The following is a 23,017-nucleotide window of genomic DNA, read 5'->3' as shown; positions in this document are numbered from 1 at the left end:
TGCCACTCCGGACACAAAATATATAGAAGAGGACATAGAGACAGACCCATCCCTCTCTCTCGCTCTCTCTCAGACCAAACTCTGATCAAACAGTAAAACTAGGCAGTTCTGATCAAATATAAACCGAGACTCTATGACTGTATTACCTATTTTTGACTTTAAGTGTTTTCAGAAACATATTTTAGAGCGGGCTGATAAAAACACGATTCAGAACAAAATGGATTGCCACAGGTCCTTTTACTCTGTTTACTCTACTCTGTTTTTTTCTGATTACGTAGCACCAATTTTGAAAGTATTTGTGCCTTGCTACTGCAAAGGCAGCCTAGTTTTATAAAAAAAGACCATCCCTCCATCAGTTAAATACTTATTTTACAAACATCTTGAGCAGTGAGAAAAAGGGAGAAATAATTTTTCAATTTACTCTACTTTACATGAATGCATCATTTCAACCACAGATGGTCCTCTTGTGGTTGAGGTAATGAAGTGAACATATGTGCAGTCATTTGCGGTTTGTATTTATAGCTAGTATGTGATAAATGTCACACCATCATATATATATATATATATATATATATATATATACAAGGCTACATTGATGGGTAATACAGTCGTAGAGGTATTACACACCATCAGCCCAAACATTTACATTAAGGTCAGGAAACAGGAGTAGTAGTAGTTTTGAAGCATGATGCAAGATGATATATGCTATATTAAACTTATTGCCATTAATTCAGTTGGAATTCATGTTATTTGAAACAGAGCTTTGATTCTCAGCCCGAACCACCCACCCGGTTTGGGCCAGGCTGTTATTTCTCAGAATTCCCCCAGGCTCAAATCATGTCGGGTGAGCGCCAATATTCTGATGTTTTGGGGGTTTTTTTGTTTTGTTTTTTTTAATGCAGACATTATAGTCTATGCCGTGTCATGAATAATGTATGGGCTGTGTTGGAGAAATGCTATACAATCTAATTTTAATATATATGGCATATGACAGTTTTTGGGCTGTGCTGAACATTTGGCAGAAGACATTGAATAAACAGAAGTAACTGCACTGAAAAGACTTCAGTTAACTTTAACTTGTAATAAATGTTTGTAAATTATTTTTATATAGTGAAAATTCTGTTTTTTATTGGTCAGATCTCCTGACAAAGTAAGGGCTCAGGTTAGGCATGGACAAAAACCATACAGGTTTATGTTTGGCTAGGCCTGATTTTAATTTTTTTTAGGCCCAACCATAGCTCTTATATAATTTTTTTTTGTTATTATTTAACCAGGTTGGTCCCATTGAGATTAAGAATATATTTTTCAAGGGAGACCTGGCCGAGACAGTCAGCAGTGAAAACACAAAGTTGCAGACAGAGACACAAAGGAAGACAAAATACAATTCACATACACTGACAATAGAAAGGGAAAAAAGTGAGACTGAGGATACTTTGTATCATTTGATTTTCCCGCGGCTCCTAAAGCCATTACTCTGAGTCCTGAAGGGGTGTGGCTTTGGTAGCAGATCAGATGCAATGCATAAAACAGTAAAAAAAAAAAATTCAAAAAGTCTGTTCAAGTAGGAGTAAAAAGTATGCAGCATTTAAAGTGCTGGAATAATTATTAAATTTCTAAAGTACTTGACTGTAACAGAGTAAATGTAACTTTACCACATACCTCTGCTGACAGTATACAAATACAAAATGACAGAATCTTTCAAATAGAGCCATGTTTAGGAAAGAGATACAAGACTGTTCTAGAAAAAACAGAGAGGAAAAGATCTAGAAAGACTAAAACAAAGAGTTGGGAGAGTAATTTTTCACAATAAACAGGTGTTCTTTGTCGTTCTCTTTCTTCTGCGGCCAAACAGCCATCAATAGCATGTAAGGGACATTGATTTTTCACAGAGGCTTTTTGAAACCTTCCATTGATCCACACACTTCTCCTACGGCAGAGAGGCATCGATTTCTTCTGCTCCGGTAAATAAAGACTCAACGTAACCAACCCCCCCAACACCATCACTACCCAACTCCCTCCCCCTTAACCCTCTATTACAACAGCCGTCAGCAGAAAAATGAACAAAACCCTGATGAAACAACAATTTAGCCAAGGAGCAAGATGGGGTGTGAATAAATGTTTGTCCAGTAAAATACCCTTTTTATTGTACTGTTTGCTGACTCTCGCCTGTGAGATAATAGAGGATGTGAGAGAGATAGAGGAATTGATGTAGTTTTGGCCAGTCAGAGTTGCTGTTGCAGGTGAAGTCGTGCCATCACATTGAAAAGAGCAGTTTTCATGCACGGTATCTGACTTTTAACACATGTAACAGCAGCGTTGTGCATGAACGCAGTAAATGAGCACATTCATTGAACTTGCTCAAGATTTGGGGATCGATGCATTGAACATACCTGTTTGCATCCTGTGACCGTGAGCGTCGTTGATTCACACGACAGTTAAAAATGTTCAGAATGGATGTGTAACAAGAACTGGATACGGCAGAGGTGGACCCCCGGTCATTTTGATGAAATAAATTCAGTGGCACATGAAGGCAAAGATAGATTGTCCACATTGTGGGGCCCATAAAGCAAGTGCACTCGTGACTTCACTGGCTGTACGTCAAACTTACGGTTTAGCGCTCCGCTAACTTGACCGGGGATAAATGATTTAATTGTGCAGCCCTTCTAGAGTTAAGAAATGTTACTGGAACATATGGATGAATTCCCCATAGTGAAACGAGCCTTTTCACAGGGGTTGTGACACTTAAAAACATGCATCCACTGATTCACAGACATCTTCTTTTACAGTTTAAATCTGTATATGGGAAACAGTCTTTTTGGGCCCAATGGCATTAAATGTCTGACCCCAAAGTTGTAATTTTGTTTTTGCCCATAATGTCAAAACCCAGCACAGCTCCTGGGGGCTTGATGATCATACAATGTGTTTAATGATTAAAAAAACTACTTATTTTTTGTGACTATGAACTTAGTTCAAAATTGAAAATTGTGAACCATTTACGTGAAATAGTTTGAATCCGTGTGAGTTTAACTTTGAGCTAGCTCTGGTGATCTGTGAACTTGAACAACGTTGGATCATTGGATAACAGACTGCAAGTTGATACTTGGTAAGCATTAAGCATTTAAGGGAGTAGTTAAACATTTTGGGAAGCATGCTTGTTTGCTTTATTTCTAATAGTAAGATTAGTAGATTGATTCCACGGTCATATCTGTCCATTTAAGATGAAGCTACAGCCAAAATTACAAACAAAACAATTAGCCAAGCATTAAGATTGAAAACAGGGGTTTGTGTTCCACGTAACTAAACAGACAGATATAATTTATTAATTCATGAGCTGTGTGGTAGGTGGATTTTGTTACCTTTGGAAAGAGCCAGGCTGGCTGAATACCTTTTTTTATGCTGTGTTCATGCTAAGCTAGGCTAGTCGTCTTCTCGCTGTAGCTTTATATTTAATAGACAGATATAACTGTGGTATTGATTTTCTCATCTAGCTCTCGACAAGGCGGCCGATAAGCTTTTTTCCCCAAAATGTCAAACAACTCCTTTGAGACTCACAAGCGTAAAATGCAACTTGAAGCATTGCTAGTGAGCTTTACCCTCATATGGGACCGTCTGAAGTGTATCTAGACATCTGCAGTACATACAAAAGCCTCTTTTCATTCTTTCCTCGCGATCTCTTTTCTTCTAATTGTTCACTCATTGCATCATTTCTGTCCTTGTCCCAAGTCTCTCTCTTCTTTCCAGCCTCTCTTCAGAAACCTGTTGATTCACTTCTAAACCTCCTCTGCTCTTGGTAATATTTGATGTTTGTCTAGCAGAGATATTATTTTGAGAGAAGACATTTGTTTTGAGAGCTTGGATGTGAAAAATGTTTTATTGGATAATATTTCTTTGTAAGAAATATTTTCTTTTATATCTGTGTCTTCTTTGTCTGCTGGCTGTCCTTGCGACAGAGATGCTAGATATTTCGATAGAGTGTGGCTGCATCCCTCAATAATCACAGGACATTATATTGACAGCAATGCCGTAGAGAGAAATAGCAGCTGCCAGAGCAATAAGCCAAATAAATGGGTACTTGTCTAAAGCCCTTTATTGACTGATATGAAGAGAAAGAGGTTTATTTGATATCCTGCTCTTTTATCGACAAGTCATTTGTACCAGTAATTTGTTGTAGCTATTTATTTCCTAGAAGTAGCTTTCTAAAAATATGCTTAATGCCTGCATGTTAAACAGTGCGCAAAATACCGACATTTGTGTCTGATCTGATGTGTGTTGCAGTGCATCTGGTTGTGTTTACTGTACTCGCTGCAGCACCTGTGCTCCAGTTTCTGCATCTCTCTCCGTGGAGCACGTCGAGAAAAGCGTTTTCTGAGCAGAATAAGAGACCCCCCCCCACACACCCCTCGAGGTGTCTGCTTTCTCCTCTGCGTACGTTTACCAGTGATTAATGACTGCTCTGCTTCACTGACAGACACGGCAACAACAAAAACAGCAGAAAGAGGGACAAAAAAGAAAATCTGAAAGAGCAGGAGGAACAAAAAGCAACATACTGTACAAGTGAGCAGGAGCCAATTGCACTGTAGAATCTGAGGGGGGACAAAGACGGGTGGGTGTGATTGAGAACGAGAAAGCAGCAGAAGGAAAGGAAAAGGAGCGAGAGAGGGAATGTAGGGCTAGACCAGGATTAGAGGCACGTCTGTGTTTGTGTTTAGGTCTGATAGACTTCCCGGAGAACTGCTGTTCACGGCCTCTTCCCTTGAGTCACCCACCATCCGGCCAACACCAGCACTGCCCCGCTCCAGCATGCCCCCTTCCTCCGTTTCCACTCCCTCCTGCCGAGACATACGCTCACAAACAAACATACGCATGCATACACAAGCAGAGAGAAATGACTTGTCCTACGCAGGCAGCAAACAAAGGATCAGTAAAGCGCATGTGCCGCGTTGTTGCCTTTGTATATGCTCATTGTTTGGGGTTTTGTTTGGTCGCATTTCTGCTTTATCCCTGAACAAAGAGAAGAAAAAGCTAAGCCAGAAACACAGGACTCCATCTTGGGTTTTTTTTTTTTTTTAAACCTAGTCCACCAGAGAAACCGCAGGATGGTGAAACGCATGGATGCGAGTATTTAAGGATCACAGTCCGATCCAGAGCGCGGTCACTAGGAAACCACATTGCTGCCCATATGGAACGCTTTACAAAAGTCGAACGGCGCAGAACTCGTCTCCATGGCTAAATAAATTCAGGCTGTGAAAACACTGAAATGTGTGGTCACACTAAGTCTATCAAACACATGAACTGTACAGGAACTGCACCGCTGTATATGTATTCAAGCATATTTTGTTCGGGGCTATGTTTTGTCTTGTATTCCTTCAGTGTTCTTTTGCACTGCTAAGGTCCTTTTCTTGGCAGGCGTACAGCTTCAACACACATTCGCTCACTTCACACACTCACACTACATAAACTCTGAAAAGAAAGAAACAATAAACTTCTTTCAGATATGGGTGGACCTCCTGTAGAGCACTGAGAGAGAGGAAAAAGGGAGGCGAGACCTTGGTCCACTCTGGGGGAAGAGCGCAAACAGTCGGGTCAGCATCTCATTTGCTCTTTGTTTTACTCAGTAACACATCTTGGCTCTTGGCTTTATGTTTGAATTTCCCCTCCTGAAGATTCACACAAGGTGAAGTGAGTTTTCTTTCCAGCACAAACAGTCCCTGTTTGGAGACATTGGAAATCATTTCGATAAATGTACAGCTTGATATTTATTAATTCTCTCTTTTAAGCCATGCTAACATTACGGCTCTATGGGTGGCACTGTTGGTCGGCCAGTTGGTTTGTAGCTCCAATAAATCCAGACTTAAATATCTCATCACCTATTAGATGGATTGCCATTAAATTTAATACAGCCATTGATCATCCCGAGGGGATGAATCCTACTGACTTTGCTGTTCCTTTGACCTTTGCTCTAACGCCACCTGCAGGTTACATCTCATTTAACAGCTTTTCAATTGGGAATATACCTAAGCTTGCATGCGTACGTGTTCCCATGGTTACCAAATGAGTAGCATAGGTTATATTTGTGGCCTTTAGGCTCCGTATCTGCTGACAGATTTCACAATCAGCAGATGGATTTATTAGTAGTTTAATAGTTTTAAAAATCCTAAACCTGACATCATAAAATCCTGTGGCTAGTTCATTTCCTTTTACATCATAAACAAACTGCACCAGGGTTCCCTTAGAATTGTACCAAGACCCACCTTTCAGGAGGTCTCAATTTGTCTGTTTTGTCTGTGCCAAAAAAAAAAAAACCTGTTACCTGTTTTTATTTATGCACAACTATGTCATACTTTGCACATGAAGAAGTATACAGATATGAAAAAAGACTGCTCTATCGAGGGAGGAGCTGGACAGCCAGTCCTGACTTATGATGGCAGGAATAAAACGACAGAAGAAGTTGAGAGTGCTTTACATTGTTACTTGCACTAATGGAGTCTTTGTGACGGAGGAACATGCTCAGTCTTGTCTTTTTTGACAGATCATTAATGAAACATTTGAACATAAAAGCAATTTGACCATCTTCTGAATAGCGTGAGAATCTTCAAGAGAACAGCTGAGCACCTGAGGGCACATTTTTATCTCACGCAAGGAGGTGGTCGCTGGGTATCATGAAACAGGAGGGAAGAGCTTTACTGATTCTGCTCCATTTCTGTTTGGTTAGACCTGATTCTTGTTTCTCCTCAAAGATCCACTATTTTCCTGGCAGTCAGACCCCCCCCACTCTTTGTACAGTACTCTTGTCTTGGCATATAACAAATACCTTATGAACTTCATTTCCTTTCCTCTAATGAAATTAGTGAGATCAATGTAATTACATTTATCAGCCCCAGGAAATGGAGTCTCCTACAATCTCCTGGTATTGACAGGAAAAACAAATTGTTACTACATTCATATATTTGTCAGGAGCATTTGGCCTTTGTTTCCTGTTGTGTTCAGGGAAGTGAGACTGAAATGTAATTTTCACTCTTTAATATCTCATTATTTTGAAATTAGTAGCGTGAAGTCGCGGTAAACATGTTCATCAGGCGTACTCAGCTAGGGTTTATTTTTAAACTTCCAGCCATGGCCTTGTTTCGTGTTGCCAGCCCAGAACTGCTACTACTAAGGCTTTACTGTAACAAAACAAACAACAACAAAAACCTGCCTCAGCCACCCACTGACTCATACAGGCACAGATGCACACACACACAGAGATAAGCACACGCATGTTCACAAATCCCTCCCTCAACACATTCCTCTCTGATATGACATCAGGCAGCACCAGGCGGGTACCCTCCTGGGTTCAGTTGGTGTTAAATTAAACAGTAAATCATCTCACCAAAAGACACAAGAGTTATGTGTGAGTCAAGGGCAACAGTTCTGGGCTCTTTAATAGGAGATGAGGAGGACTTTATGAAGGAGATAAATAACAGCTTAACAAACAGCCTCTGTCTGGTCCCCTGGAGGTTGGCCTCGGCGACCCTGTGGATCAGTGGGATGAAGGAGAGCCAAGAATCTCTTTTCCTCTGAAGACATGAAAAAATAATGTGCAGTGAAATTGGAAGAAAGATATTCGGTGGGGGACTCAGGGAGGTGGGGACCAGCGAGGGTGGCAGTGATTGCTGGTGATATGAGACAAGGTCGGTCAAAAAGAAAGGACAGGTCGACAGAGGGACAGAACGACTGTAGAGCATAAAAGTAGATACATAAGAAATTATGCAGGCAGAGAAGAATAAAGAGATGCATTAACACCATCAGGTAATACTTTTCCTCCCACTTCAGCTTAGTAATGTTTGCCTGAGAGACACACCTAACAGAATCAAATCTGATTCAACACAAAGCAACAGCATTTAGAGCAAATGAAAGAAAAGAGTAATTGCGAGGGGGGTGGGGGGGGAGTCCTTGGGCGTGAGATTGAATTGAACTGAAGCGCTTTTTGGATGCAAGTCATGTGATGTAAAATTCTAATCTCACTTAATGTGCTTGTATTTTTCCATTTTCCCCCTCTTTGGCTCTTTCTCTCCTGGAGGTAAAATCAAAACCGAGGCCTGCACCAGAATAATCTGATCCTATTTACTTTGTCATTTAAAATGAAAGGCCTCCGTCAGAATCTTTTCATGCAAGTATAATGGATACTGTCATGGGGTGATCGTGTTTTTTATGCTAGTGAACACCCCCCACCACACACACAGACACAGATAGGGAGCAAAAATTAAGACACACAAAGATCTGGTACCAGCAAGCATACTTCAGCACAGTGCATGTGTGTCATAAAAATCCTCATTGTGCAATGAAATGCTTTACAGCATCTCACGATATAAGCAGCTCCTAAGATAAACAGTTAAGCACTAGATGAAAAGTTGCTGTTATTTTTTTTTAACTTTGCAGGTTTTCTCATTGCTTCTCCATTATGAGAATTTCTGGCCAATACTCCCGGATGCTGCTTTACACATTTTTATATGCTCTTTATTTTCAGGAGAAAAGAACATTTCCTCCTAACGCTCTATAAAAGCTTAAACATCCCACATTGTTCATAAAACCAGAGTGATGCATAGCTCTTTGCAGAGCGCCTGGCATCGCCGCATACTGGGGACAATGTTATGGTTCATCCGAGGCTGTGCAAAATGCTACTTTATATAAGATGATTTGTTCTGGTTGCTATGTAGTCAGTGTCACTTTAAAGAGGACTCAGCGTTGAGCCAAGCGGCTAGGGCAGCTGATGGATTTCCAGATTTTCAGCAGTGTTTTCGCAATGACTTCCGGGAATCGAAGAGGGGTTCAGAGAAACTGACCTCAGCTGGCTCAGATCCATTTTTCTGATCTGTATCAATCAAGGAATGACAGGCCAGCTGCTTTTGAAAAAGCAAAAACCACATGTACGCCAGCCATCTGTGTGTCATCCGTACAACGCATGTGCTTTTGCTTGAGCAAAAATACACAGGCGTGAATCCACAGACAGATGCATGGCTCCACAAACACACACACACACACCTCTTCACTCTTCCAAGGTTCATTTGTCAACATGACAGCTGGACTCTTGCTGAGGTGCAGTTTGCCAAGCAGAATCCCTCGCTTGGTTAGAGGGAGCCAGAACATCCTGGGAAACATTCTGACACGCACTTAGAGGCTGCAGTGCGGCCGCGGGTGTGTGCGAGTGAGTTTGTCTTCATGTTTGCGCGCTTGTACACGTGAATGTGCAACTTTTCAAAACACCCAGCAGCAGCGTGGCAGGGTCCAGCCCCTCTTCAGTTTCTGCCTGTGCTTGGCAGGGGCAGGCTTGGCAGGGAGCAGCCCATTTTGTCAAGCTTCCAGCCGACATCAAACGTGCACACAGCTCCCGCCTTTACCTGAACACCTTTCCTCCTTCACTTTCTCACTCACATCTGGGTCTGTAGACATCTGTTTACCTCATGATACCTCGAAGTGTTTGGCCCCGTTGGCTCGGAGAAATGCACTGTATATGCTTTTCCATCCAAACAGCCCTTCAGCTGTGTCCATTGGAAATGTGTACGCACAATGATGTAACTGACTACACTGAAAAAGACAATGTGAGACAAATGTCTTCCAGCAGCATAGGATCCCTCAAAGGTCACATGTCTTGTCTAGGAGGGAAAACTCTATCCTCTTTCCCACAATACAGATCCATCCTGCCAAACGGACATCCTGTCAAACAAGTCCTGGCAACTTCTCTAAACTTTCCATTTCTAGCTTTCCAGCCAAAAGGGCTCACGCTCTGCCACAGAGTTTTGCTGATGCAGTCAGTTCACAGCCACTTTCATTTTTCCCCCTCACTCTCGCTCTCCTCACTCTTTCTTCCCTCTATTTTCTCTCTAGTCTGCATTTCTCCCCTTCACTGCTGCCTGATGGATTTAGAAAGCGAGAGGAGGGAAAAGAAGGAGGGTGATGGGAAGAAAGTGTTTGAAAGGTGGACAGTACAAAAGTGTGTGTGTGCATGTGTATCTGTAGGTGTGTGTGTATGTATGTGCATGTGTGCGCATGTATTGGGTTTGGGGGGTGGTAAATGGCTGGGGAAAGTGCAATAGCAGCAGATTTCGTGCCACTATCACCCCTCGCTCCCCTACAAGTCTCCAACACTCTTTCCTCTAATTACCCAGATTGGGTTTCCTGGGGATGAAGGGACGAAGGAGGTAAAGGGAGTAACAGGGGGTCCTTGATATTGTCCTTGTCAAAGCCTAGTGGAGTGCCTGGAGAAGTCATTCATGCATCCATCACACTCCCGATTTCACAATTTAATCAATCCCCTAATGAAAGAGAGTGACAGAGAGAGAGAGAGGAGGGTAATAGTAAGACGGCAGCCCTCACACTCTAACCCTGCTAAGCCAAAGCTAAGGGGTGCGGCCGCTCTTTGTTTGCTGCTACAATGGCTGCCTTATTTTTCATTCTCCATTCCTGGAAGAGGGGAGTGAGGTGGGCGAGTCATTCCATTGTTACCTCCAGGGAGAATAGCACCTCTAATTTGCCATAAGCCTGCACTATTAAAGACCAGACTCCTTTCACACTGCAATAATTGGAAAAGTCATTCAATGCTTAACTTCCATTACTCCATGTTATTTTCACTAATATGGAGGAAGGTCTTTTAATAATCTCACCTGCGTCGGTTCTAGCTATCATTCAAATGCCACAAAAGCATAGCGAGCACCCTGTCTCCATTTCTTTCTGTCACACACTCGCATGGACCACTAAACCGATGAATCTGAGGACGCATCTTTTTGGTCTTCTGTCCTCTCGGCCCCCTCTGTATATCTGAATATGGCATTGTTGCATTCAAGTACAGACGGGTAAAACTGAGCTCTTCAAAAGCAACGGCGTAGGCCTGTTCAAACATGGCCTCGAGCTGCTGTGTGGCAGTAGATTTAAAATGACAACTTTCTATCTCTGACTAGTTCTGTGATCGTTTATTTTAACATATCAATATAGTCATGACGCAGAACTAGGGCTGGACGATGTGGAGAAAATCATAATATTACAGTACTTTTGACCAGATACCTTGATATCTATATGGTGGCAATATCATGACAATTGGGGCTTTCACAAAATATTCACACAATAAGATTTTGGATCAGTAATAATCAGTAATGTGGATGTAATGACTAAGTGGGTAAAAGTGAAGAATAGAACAGCTTTAACAGTCTGGTAAGTAAAAAAAAAATCAGAACTTGACTGTAATGTAACCAACACAACAGTAGTGATATTACGATATCTGAAATCTAAGGCTGATGTTTAGTATTTGTGATGTTACCATGTTAACCAACTTGGTTTAGCATGTTAGCATACCAGCATTTGCTAATTAGCAATAAACACAAAATACAGTAAAAGCTGATAGGAATGTCATTCGTTGTTATTAGTTCAGCAGCCTCCTACGGGGGAATTTCTTCAGAATATCTTACAGGGATGTGCATTTTTTAAAAGTAATTTTCATATTCGAAGACTTGCATTAAATCATTAAAGAGTACTTGAGTACTCACAAAAAAAAGTAAGAATAGGTGTGTTAATTGGTCAACAAGTGCAATTTTAAAATTTCTTTATTGAACAGCCAGGTTTTAAGTAGGCTACTAATACATAAATTTAACGTCAACATAAGAAAAATCTTCACATAAGTAAACCATCCAATAATTTTGGAGGTATTTCAATCTGGACCAAAGTGGTGGACGGGCGACCAACAGAGCCATCCCTGGAACTTTACCATGAGTGTTGAACGTTCAGGTAGCTGTATCGTTCTCACATGTAAACAGTGTTTCTGAATTTACCAGGCTCAATGTGGACTCCCTTTCTTAAATAAATAGGAAAGCCACAGATACATCTGTAAATGCAGACTCCGTGCAGTCCTCACCAGCTAATGAATACAAGATGTTATGCAGTTTGTGTTTGTTACTTAGTGCGTTTTTGAAAATCCCAACTCCAGACTGAGATACTCAACATCAATCCTGTGCTACCTTTTGAAGAGATACAATGCTTAACATCAAAGAGTAAGAAAGAGTCTGTGTTTTAAAAAGGCCATAGGAAAGCTTTTAATGCAGACACTTTGCTGACTCACAGCAAAACACACACGGCGTCTTTTTATCTTGGTACATGCACTGGAGTGCATTTGACAGATGGAGTGTGCATGTGATACGCAATGCCACCTAAAAACCTTTCTCTTGTCGAGGCTCCTCTCTTCACAGTTAACCAGTTTGTTTGTGACCTGTTGGCCAGTACCTGTATTTCTTGCCTGCCTGGTATTACTGTACTGTTGAAGGAACATATCTCTCTGTTTGTTTCTGTCAGCATTTGTGTTTGGAGTCGCCATCCCTTTTTGTTGGGCTTTAGAGCCATGAAAGGCCTGGCTTTCAACTCTTTAGGGGGTTGCAGTGCCTTTGCTGTCTGCAAGTGACTGTTGCTGCTGTCCTACTACTCACTGAACCAGTGTCATTCTCTGCACCAGCAGCGCACTACAGCGTACCTAATTGGCACTCTCATGACAGGCCTCTGTGTATTGTGTGTGTGTGTGTGTGTGTGTGTTTGTTTTTATGTTTGCATATGGCATGCATAAGCCAGATAGTGATACTTTTTTAATTTGAAGATATTCTAGAACTACCAACTCAAAACAGCTTGTTGCTCCCATTCATGGTACTGCTTTCTGTGTGTTGTGTTCTTACAATTTTGCATGTTCATGTACAGGTATACATATATTAATACTGAATATATATACATACATACATACATGCATATATATACATATATATATATACATGGCCATAATAGATATCTATAGCAGAGTCTTAATGTCTTAATGACTCCATCCATCTAAAAACTAGAGGAGTTTTCTATTTTCAAACAGAGCTTTACAGAGACAGCCTACCAATCATTTGAATTTGTCGGGAAGATATAATGTGCAAAGCTGCAAGGTCATTCAAGTTGAAAGGACACCTTCCTTTTAATGTTTTTGAAACTTAAGGGTTTTTGTAACCAAATGTAGACTGATTTCAGAAGAAGTCTCACAGTATTTTTTTTTTTACACAAGCCTTACTGTAGTTTATGTTTGCACCATTCTCTGGCAAAAACTTTACCAAGTAACATGAGGTCTTTTTGTTTTCATGTTGCAATCACTGTCAGCCACATGTGATATATGCGCTGTCCTAATTTATGTGCAACAGTAAAATGTACAAAGTAAAAACAAAATAGTCATGGACATTGAGGCGGTACTCTCTTAACAAATCACTGCAAAGTCTTACATTGTATCCGGTAGGGTTGGGTACCAAATTCTGTACTTTTAAGGATACCGGCCAATTTATCTCAGTATCACCAAGTTACGATTCGCGTTAAATCCATTAGTGCCACGTTTTGGTACCTGAGACAAGCATCACTGCCTCAAAGCACCCCAAAGCCAGGAAGGTGCCATTGGTGCTGCAGCCACTCTTTTAGCTTCCCAGCGAGCCAAAACTATCACAGCAGTGCCAGTCTGCAATGATAGTTCCGGCTTCTGGTCTATTTCCTTTTATGTATTAGGTTACTATTAGCCTAGTATCACTGGTATATGAGCAGACATACATGCATACAACAGACAGACAGACAGAGACAGAAGATTAGATTTATGTATGATAAGAAAAAAGCAGAGGAGCAAAATTGCTTTTTTGATAACTATGTCACCCCTGCAACTTGTTTTAGAAAATTGTGAAGTTCAGGAAAATAGGTTTCATTAGGTACTTGTACTGAATTCCAGGTACCAGTACCAGTATCAGTTCAAATGCGAATGTTACCCAAACCTAGGATCCAATTCAGAGAGTATCAGAAACTAATCCACTGCATGTGGACATTGCTTAACTTTCACTGAATATGGCTGTGATGCAGTTTTTATCTGCTTTGACTGACCTCAACCAGTATGAGAGAAAGCTCGGCCGAGGCCATCACTCCAAATATCAACCCTTTACCTTTTTCCTTTTATTTCTTGAAGAATACTCAACTCTGAGCAAACTTCCTGAATACACAAGGATCTGAAGTACCATCATTTCTATGGTAATTGCTTTTCACCCACAATGGCCCACGAGCATTACAGCAATGCATATGATAATTGTGGTTCTCTGTACATGCTAAACTGCAGATTACTTGTGCTTCAAAAGGTTTCAAGTATTGGACATCTCAGTTATAATATGTACTTGATTATAGTTTTTCTTTGTACTTGGTTCTGTGAATGTCTCCACATCCTTGGGACAGATTTGAACATTTCTTCAGAAACTGCCACTTCTGAAAGCTGCACATGGCTTTCATTTTGATACAAATGTATTGAACATATTCTTCAACAATTTTTCCACATATTTATATATATATATATATATATATATATAGATAGATAGATAGATAGATAGAATTTAATTTATAGAATTATATAATATTTATTTATTTATTTATTTATTATTACAAAGAGCAGAAATTACTTCATCAGTTCTTTTATGTATGCATCTGTCAGGTAGCCTGCAGATGAAAAACTATGAATGAAATTTAGCATTTAGAAAACTAAAATTGTGGTTTTGAAAAACAGAATACACCAGTACACTTATTTTGACACATAGCTAATTGTTTCATGAGTACTGTTTTGTCAGTAACATGCACTGCCTTTTAACATGATTGATGGATGAGTTTTAAATGAGAGGGGTCACTTGTTTTGTGAGATCATCAATCTGGCTGGCACACATTTGCTTCCTCATCCATCATTAATACAATAATCTCTGCATTTCTCTTTGCTTGCTTCAGGGAACAAACATCTCCTTTCTGTGAAAACAGTACCAGCACTCCTTCTAATCTTCCTTTTTTTATCGTCTTTGTCGGTATCATCACTTTCACAGCGCCTCCATCCTCTGGTGAGGAGACGGACCTGCAAACGCCATGAGCATACTAGCATAAACTGTGTCTGTGAAAACAGCAAATTCTATTTCGAATTGAGTATACTGGAGCCCTAAGCCTCTCCATGTTCCTCCCCTTTGTTTACATATAGCGCCTTCTCTGCTAATCTGCCATGGTGAGAGTTGCGTGGGCTGCAAGGCAAACAAATGCAATGGTAATATGCTCAGGAACACTCTGGTATCACACAAAGCAGAGCGGCCCATAGTTGCCTGCGTCTGAACTCGTAACACCTTAAAAAAAATTAGAACCAGATAAGCCAAACCAGGATAACTTGAGCAGAGCTGTCGGGTTATGTTAGGGGCAGAGCATACAACTAAAACACAAGAAACTTGTGCTCCAAAAAAGGATAAGCACTCAATGAAGATCCTAGGGTCACTGATCAGCAGTTATGACTTAAATATAAAGGCCAGAGAGCAGTAATAGACAAGAAAGAAAGAGGAGGCAGAGCCAGGGTGGCAGGTCTGAACGGACTAAAAACCACCCCCGCCGGATCGGGCTGAAAGCTCTGCAACCTCCTCCTCCTCCCCGTCACATAGACGGGCATTTCAACTGAACACAAGAAGCTTGTGCTCCAGAAAAGAATAAGCACTCACTAAAGAAACAAGCAGATAGAAACAAGGTTTTAGATTTTTAAAGCTTTTATCTGCTCTACAAAAATGAGAAAATTTAAGCACAAGAAAATGAATAGATTCTGCCTTAAAGGTCCAGCATGTAGGATTTAGGGGGATCCATTGGCAGATGTGGAATATAGTATTTATAACAATATTTTTGTTACTATATAATGAGCTTAAAACAAGAATCATTGTGTTTTGTTACCTTAGAATGAATTGTTTATATGTACATTCAGAGCGGGTCCTCTTCCTCGGAGCTTGCCATGTTGTTTCTACAGTAGCCCAGAATGGACAAACGAAACACTGGCTCTAGAAAAGGCCATTTATCAGTGTTTTTGCATCAGCCACTGTAGTCTTACAACACGCTTGGCACACAGGTGAAGTTTCAGCTGGTTGGATCTATGCACAACTTCCACTCGAGATGCCACTAAATCCCACACACTGGACCTTTAAGATAGGTTATTCTTATTTACAGCAAAAACAAAGTAACATTAGTTTTGAGTGTCTCCAAGTCTAATACTCACTCTCCCTTCAAAAACAATGCTTGTATAGTAGTAGAGAGTGAACCAAAATAGTAAAGTTGTGGCCTGAAAACCAAGACAATGAGCTGAAACTCACTATAAAGCTGCGGGGAACTGCAGAGGCGGGTGACACTTATCTGTGTTTTTGGTTGACTCTTTGAGGATGTTGATTCAGTTTCATTTTCGAGGCTTTAGTTTATCCTGGTGTTTCACTGAATAAGGTGTTTTCTAATAATTTTCTACCCACATGCATGTTTATGGGGGAGGATTAAATACTAGAAGCATCTACTTCTATTGGATTGCATTACACACAGGTGTCTTGATTTATGGTTATTCAGTATAAATAGCTGTACTTCTACTTAAATCTTATCTCGAGCTGATGTTATCTTCTTAGCATGCAGTATAGATCATCTAATCAATACTTGTAATTTGGATTCATTTCATTAGAATATTTATATTCACTGAATAAATATATGCAGTGGCTTATATCTACAACATGCAGTGCAGTCTCATATCTAAGTAGTAGTAGTTTGATACATTTTAAAGTGTTAGCCGACATGCATTTTTAAGAGAGAGTTAAATTCTGTGCAGCCCAGCAACTGTGGTGGTAGAATGGCGTTTCTGTGTTATTCATTCCCCTCTTCTTCATCTCCTCTTCTGTTTTCCCCAAAGACCCGGTGCCATGATAATTTCTCATTTGATTCAGTTTTGCCTGGCAGAAGGGAGCTAAGCTCACTGATAAGATCTCCTTAAGAAGCAGACAAGTTGTCAGTAATGAAGGGAATTGCTTTGATCCGTCGACAAATAGGTCATTTAGACAGTGTCTGGTTTCTGATGCCGGATGATACAGTCATGACTCTCTCTCTCTGCCTCTCTCTCTCACTCGCACTATCAATCTCTCTTAGCCGAGCACTCGCCTCCATTCTCTGTCCCCGATAGACACACACACACACACACACACACACACACACACTATCAAGACAATAGAGGACAAATTAGAGGGAATGAAAAAATCAACGAAAGAAAAAAAAAACTGAAAAACATTTTTTTTATTATTATTATTGGCACTCTTGAAAATGGATTCCTTTGTTATTTATTACCCAATGGAGACATTTTATGTGAGTGTTACTGAGTGTTATTGTGTGAGGTGCAAGATAGCAGTGCTGCAAGAGAGACAGAGTTTCCCTCTTTTCATTAAAGCAAATAAAAAGTACTGATGCCGTTATGAGAAGCTCTTCGTGCTCATCTCATGCTGGGTGTTTTTTAACACATTTCCTCTCTTTCTGAAGCTAAAATGGCAGGATGATAGTGAGAGCTGCTCACTATTGAAATGACATCCCGTCTCTCGCAATGTTCTGTGATGAAAAGAACAGGCTGATAATACGCATCAACAGCTAGCTAACATCCATTATTGGATCTGTTAAAGGAGCTCTTTATTCTCCAGTATTCAGAGTGTATCTATGATTCAGAGGTTGTCTGCACACGGCTCTCAACATGGAGGCTGAGCTGTCAACTAGTAACTTACTGTGCTGACAGTGCGAAAAGTGCTAACAACAGCAGCAGTGCTGACAGAGCAAACAGCTTTAACTGGAGGAACCAGAGGGTGGGCACTACGCTTCTGCGATGACACCTTAACAATATCAGCAGTGACTGCAGTTTGAGCACAGTGCAGAGCGGTGGCGATTAGCTAGCCAGTGAAATAATCACACAAGACTTGAAAGACTTTCAGCTGGGGGCGCCCACTAGCTCACTTGGTTGAGTGGGTGCCCGATGTATAAAAGCTTTGTCCTTGTCGAAGTGGCCGTGGGTCCGATTTTAACCCTCTGCACCATTACTGCATGTCATCACCTCTCTATCCCCCTTTCACACAATACCTTTCCTGTCAAATAAAGGCAAAAAGAGCCAAAAGTAATCTTAAAAAAAAAAAAAATGAATACTTTCAGCCAGGGGTGGTGCTTTACGCCCTGCGTCACACAGAGTACTGTTCTTCCTGATGTGCATTCTCGTCACCTCCCATTTTCTAGCCATTTATTATTTTATTTAACCTTCATTTAACCAGGTTGGTCCCATTGAGATTAGGAATCTCTTTTTCAAGGGAGACCTGGCCCAGACAGTCAGCAGTGAAAAACACAAAATTTTAAGTCAAGTCAAGTCAATTTTATTTATAAAGCCCATTATCACAAATCACAACACAGCAACAATAATAGTATCAATAAACTAACATATAACAATCATAACTGACATAAAAATTAACAAATGTTATTATGACAGCATGTAATATTACATGCAAATATTGTAGTTTATGTATGTGGCGATAACAGTCATGTATTTTAATAGTGGAGGCATGACTGTTGCACTCGAAAATATGAATTACCAAATTGTGCTAAAATGTATGACATTTAGATGTACTAAATTGTGTCTTACAACAAAAACTCAGAAGGGGGGTCTGTGTTCTGATATTAATAAAGTACCTTGCTTCAGTGCCCAAACAGGCTTTCAACGCAGACTATCACTTTCCATATATGTAGGTGTGAGACCAAATATACAATATAAAGAAAAACAGGAATAGTTGTCTATATGGTGTCAATCTTAACATGCATCAGATAAACTGATCTCATATTGTATCCCCTCAATATTCAGTCTAATTTGCCTAATTTTTCAAGCTTCAGATATAAAATCAGCCCATCCTTTGCCATTTAGTCCAATTTCTCATTTTCATCACACCAAAAATAATTTAGGATTTTTGTTTTGATTTCTTACAAAGTTGCTTGCAGGTTATCATATAAAGTATGAATGTGCTTTCAGGGCACATGGGACTCCCATGCACTAACATGTATGCGCGGCCAGACCATCTACCTCAAAATCAAACAGAGAAGCTCATTTTAAAACATACACAGGAGGATTGTGACTTCATTTTCTGTACAGGATGCCATTTCTTTACGACATCTTTACACAGCAAATAGCTGTGTGCTACTATAGTAATGCTCTGAATATCGTATAGAGCTCTTCTAATTCATATCCATGTGATTCATTACATACATTATTAATCATGATTCATGAGCCAGACAAACCACACAAATGTACACATGTTTGCGCATGTAACCGCACACATAGTGTGGTAGAAACAGATGAGGATAAGGAATCTGGCACTGTCCCTCAACAGATTTAAAAACGTTTATGTGAACGTTGTGGGAGGGAGAGCTAATTGACTGAAATGAGTGAGCAAACATGCAGCCGATCCCCCCACCACCCCCCAAGCAGGAGCAGGACGACTTGGAAACGGGTGGGAAATAAGGGGGGCGGGGAAAACCCAAATGGAATTATGGAGAGCTATCACTTCCTAACTGGTGAGGATTTATACGCCACTGCCAAGGCCAACGGATTGAAGTAATTTCATTTTTCATGCATGGCTTCTGTCCCCACGGAGACCTGAAGCGAAGAAAGAGAGAAAGAAAGTGATGAGAGAGAACAGCGGAGGGGAGAGATGTGAGAAAGGGGAGGCGTGGAGATGAGAGAGAAGGAATTGGAAAGGAGGAGGGAGGGCAGAGGAAAGGAGAGACAAGGAGAGGGGAGGAGAAAAGTGGGATGAAGGGGGGGGGGGGGTTGGCAGTGGGATGTGTAATAATTGCTTGTATTTTCTAATGCGACAGGAAAGGTAGATGGAGTCAGTGTGCTGCAGTCTCTTCGCTTTGCCCGTAGAGGAGGGTAATGGCGGCACTTTGAGAGTTCAACTGAGCTGCTAGCTGGATATTTGTTAGTTTGTTGGTGTTTAACGGGTAGAGTTTCTTTGAAGTAATTGCAGTGGATGCCTGCAGCTCGTTAATTATCATAGCTGTCAGCAGTAATACGCTGAGATATGTGCAGAGCATTCTGACGTCCTCCTCCCCCTATTCCCCAAAGAAAACACACACATACAGACATGCACAAATAGCATTAGTGGGATGTTGTGACAGCTCCTCTTGCACTCTTACAGGGAAGGTGTCTATAGCTGATCACATTTGTTTGATTAAAAAGACACACCTCGACCGAATCTTTCTAATGGAGACTTGATGATAATGCCGAGGCTGACTAAGAGGAGGAGAAGGGAAATGGTGATAATAGAAGGTGTCGTAATGGTGACAGGTTTTTATTCCACTAGTAGGTTGAGTCAGGATGACACCTGTCTAATACTGTATGTCCGTTCCTTGTCCTCGTTAGTTGCTCCAGCTATTTTCTCAGCAGGGCAGAATTCCTAGTGTGTCAAAAGTGTGGCTAAATTGGTTCTTCAAGTGGTGAAAGATGGAGACAACTTTGGACAGCCTTACTCTTTTGGTGCACTCAGACTCCCCGCTGAAATAGTAATTGATTAGAAGAAAAAGGTTCCTTCGTTTGTGTATGTGTGTACAGTGTGTGCCCGCATACTGGAATGAGTGTATGATTGAGTCATTTCGATAAACCAGCTGATGTTCTCAGGGTTGTCATGTAGTTAATGGACAGAGATGGGAAGTTTGGACTCTATTTGGGCACTAAATTGAAAAATTCCACCAAATGAGTCCCAATTACACAGCACTTCAGTCCAAATCACAGGCCTAGCAGTGCACTTAATGCACCTATTAGCTGTCAATCTGGAAAAGGAGAGCTGAACCAACGTAAACAGGCCTATTTCTTAAAGAACATTCTGCTTCCCATCTCCCACAGTCACTGAATAATTCTCTCCTGGTGTGCACGCCTGGATTCGAGACTGTTATTTTCTTCTGGCCCATTTTTGCCTCCTCAAAATTTGTTTATTGTCATGTTGCCTGTTGTTGCTTCCCTAATTACACAACAATTACAACCTCACTTTCCTATCTAATTGACACTTTTGTTCACAACCTGTCTGAATTCCCAGCTTGGCTCCAGCAAATCTTAATAAATCACCACCTGACTGTCGGTTAACAGTAAATGTATGTTGATTTCATTTCTTCCCTCCCTGAAATATTGAATTTAAATTTCTCTTTTGAAGCAGTCCAATTCTGCCAAACAGAATGCATAGCGCTCCCTGCGGCAGCACTAATGGAATCCTTGAGTATGTGGTAGCTAGAAATGCCACACTGTGATGAATGTGTGTGTGTGTGTGTGTGTGTGTGTGTGTGTGTGTGTGTCTGTCTGTGTGTGCTAGAGAGAGCGAGCGAGAAAGAGTGCATGCCCTGCGTGTGTGTGCCTGTGCATGTTTCCAGTGAGTAATATGCAATATCAGATTTCTGAGGTTGTGTTAGGACGAAATTATTAAACTCTGGGGCCGTATATCACAAACTGGTCCTTGAATAATAAACACCCCGCAGTACATATTGTACCAATAGGTTTAGGTTTGCCATGGAAACTGTGTGTCTGAGTTGTGCAAGAGAGGAATAAAGTCTCAGTCTGAGACTTCAATAAACGCTTGATTGATTGATCGATTGACTGTTCCTCTTTGTTTGTTGTGATGCAGATTCGTTCAGATCAGGACAAGGACATCTCCATCCGATACAGCATCACCGGGGTGGGAGCAGATCAGCCACCCAATGAGGTGTTCAATATCGACCCCGTGCTTGGAAAGATGTTCGTCACCAAACCTCTTGATCGAGAACATCGCTCCTCTTACCATGTGAGTATCTCTCACTTGCTTACACACACACTCCATCTGCAGACAAAGAGATTGAGGCCTGTGCCCAGGCCTCTATTTGTAGCGTGGGCGGTGAAGTGGGAGGTAACCTCCAGCACAACTACCTAGGGTTTCCTTGAAGGAAAGGAAGGGGTATACCTGCCATTTCCTAACACTGATAATATTGAGTGACTGAGTGACTGCCACCCTGTAGTACTGTAGTATCTTGCAGTATCTTGCAGTATTTACTCAACCTAATATTAGATAGAAAGTATGCATTAGATGACAGACAGCTGATTCACTCTTTCTTTTATTATTTTAACATATATTTGCAAACCCCCCCCAAAATTATGAAAAATCAAATCAAAATTAAATATAGTTTGATTAAATTCAATAAACATTACATATGAATATCACATTACATTATTGCATTAAACATGAGCGTACTGTAAAACTGAACACTAAGAAGAGAGTGTGTGTGTGTTTGTGTGTGTGTGTGTGTGTCTGTCTGTCTGTCTGTGCGTGTGTGCATGCGTGTGTGTGCGTGCGTGTGTACTTTGATCACTGCATGGAACAATTAAATGTTTAGCGCACAGTTGTGATGGAATGAATGATAGAATTACCAATTAACACCTTTCCGCTCATATAAGTGTGGCAGCACTATGTGCAAAGCACCTGGAGGAAGTGAAGTACAAGTAAGAGAATGTGTTAATTAATCATTAAGTTCTAAGTTTTTTACTGCTGTGCCAGTAACAGTGGCAAACAGAGAGGAAAAAAACTGGCTTAGTGAGTGGAAAGATGTGAATACAACATGTTGGCATGTACTTATATTTGCCTTCGCTCTGGAAGTGACAAGAAAAGATCAATGCCATTCTTACTTAGGTAATTATACTTCTTTTTTTTCTTTCCAAGAGTTAGATGAGAAGATGGATACCTCTTTTGTGTCAGTATGCGTAATACAAACCTACACACAGCAGTTGCTAGTTTTAGTGTAGCATAAAGACAGGAGGCAGGCTGAAACAGCTGGCCTAACTCTGTCTGAAGGTTAAAAAAATCTGCTTACCAGGCCACAAAATATCACTAATAAACATATATATTTTTTAAATCCACACACAAAGAACATCAAGTTTGGATTGTATGAGGTGGTGAATGAGGTTGCCTAGCAGCTAATAGAGACTGTACTGACAGGAAGTAAGTTCACCAGGTTAAGATTTCATCTGATGAACACAAATGTTTTGGGGGTTCTGATATGCAGCAGCAGATCCACTACAAGGGACATGTCATTAAAAAGAAATAAAAATCCCAAAACAAATCCCAATTAATTTGTAAAAAAAAAAAAAAAAGTATCAAAATAATAG

The 23,017-nt window shown here is 40.7% G+C and overlaps 1 protein-coding gene across 1 annotated transcript in view; it reads left to right on the top strand.

The window, feature by feature from the left end:
• LOC121946868 (cadherin-4-like) overlaps nucleotides 1-23,017 on the top strand; it is a 288,738-nt gene that overhangs the window by 217,927 nt on the left and 47,794 nt on the right. The window contains exon 6 of the mRNA XM_042491671.1: nucleotides 21,507-21,662. Coding sequence (XP_042347605.1) covers nucleotides 21,507-21,662 — 156 coding nt within the window. The remainder of the gene's footprint in view (nucleotides 1-21,506; nucleotides 21,663-23,017) is intronic.

The sequence above is a fragment of the Plectropomus leopardus genome, chromosome 8, assembly GCF_008729295.1.
Source record: "Plectropomus leopardus isolate mb chromosome 8, YSFRI_Pleo_2.0, whole genome shotgun sequence".
In the NCBI taxonomy this organism is placed as follows: Eukaryota; Metazoa; Chordata; class Actinopteri; order Perciformes; family Serranidae; genus Plectropomus; species Plectropomus leopardus.
This window is presented reverse-complemented; position numbering and strand designations above follow the sequence as displayed.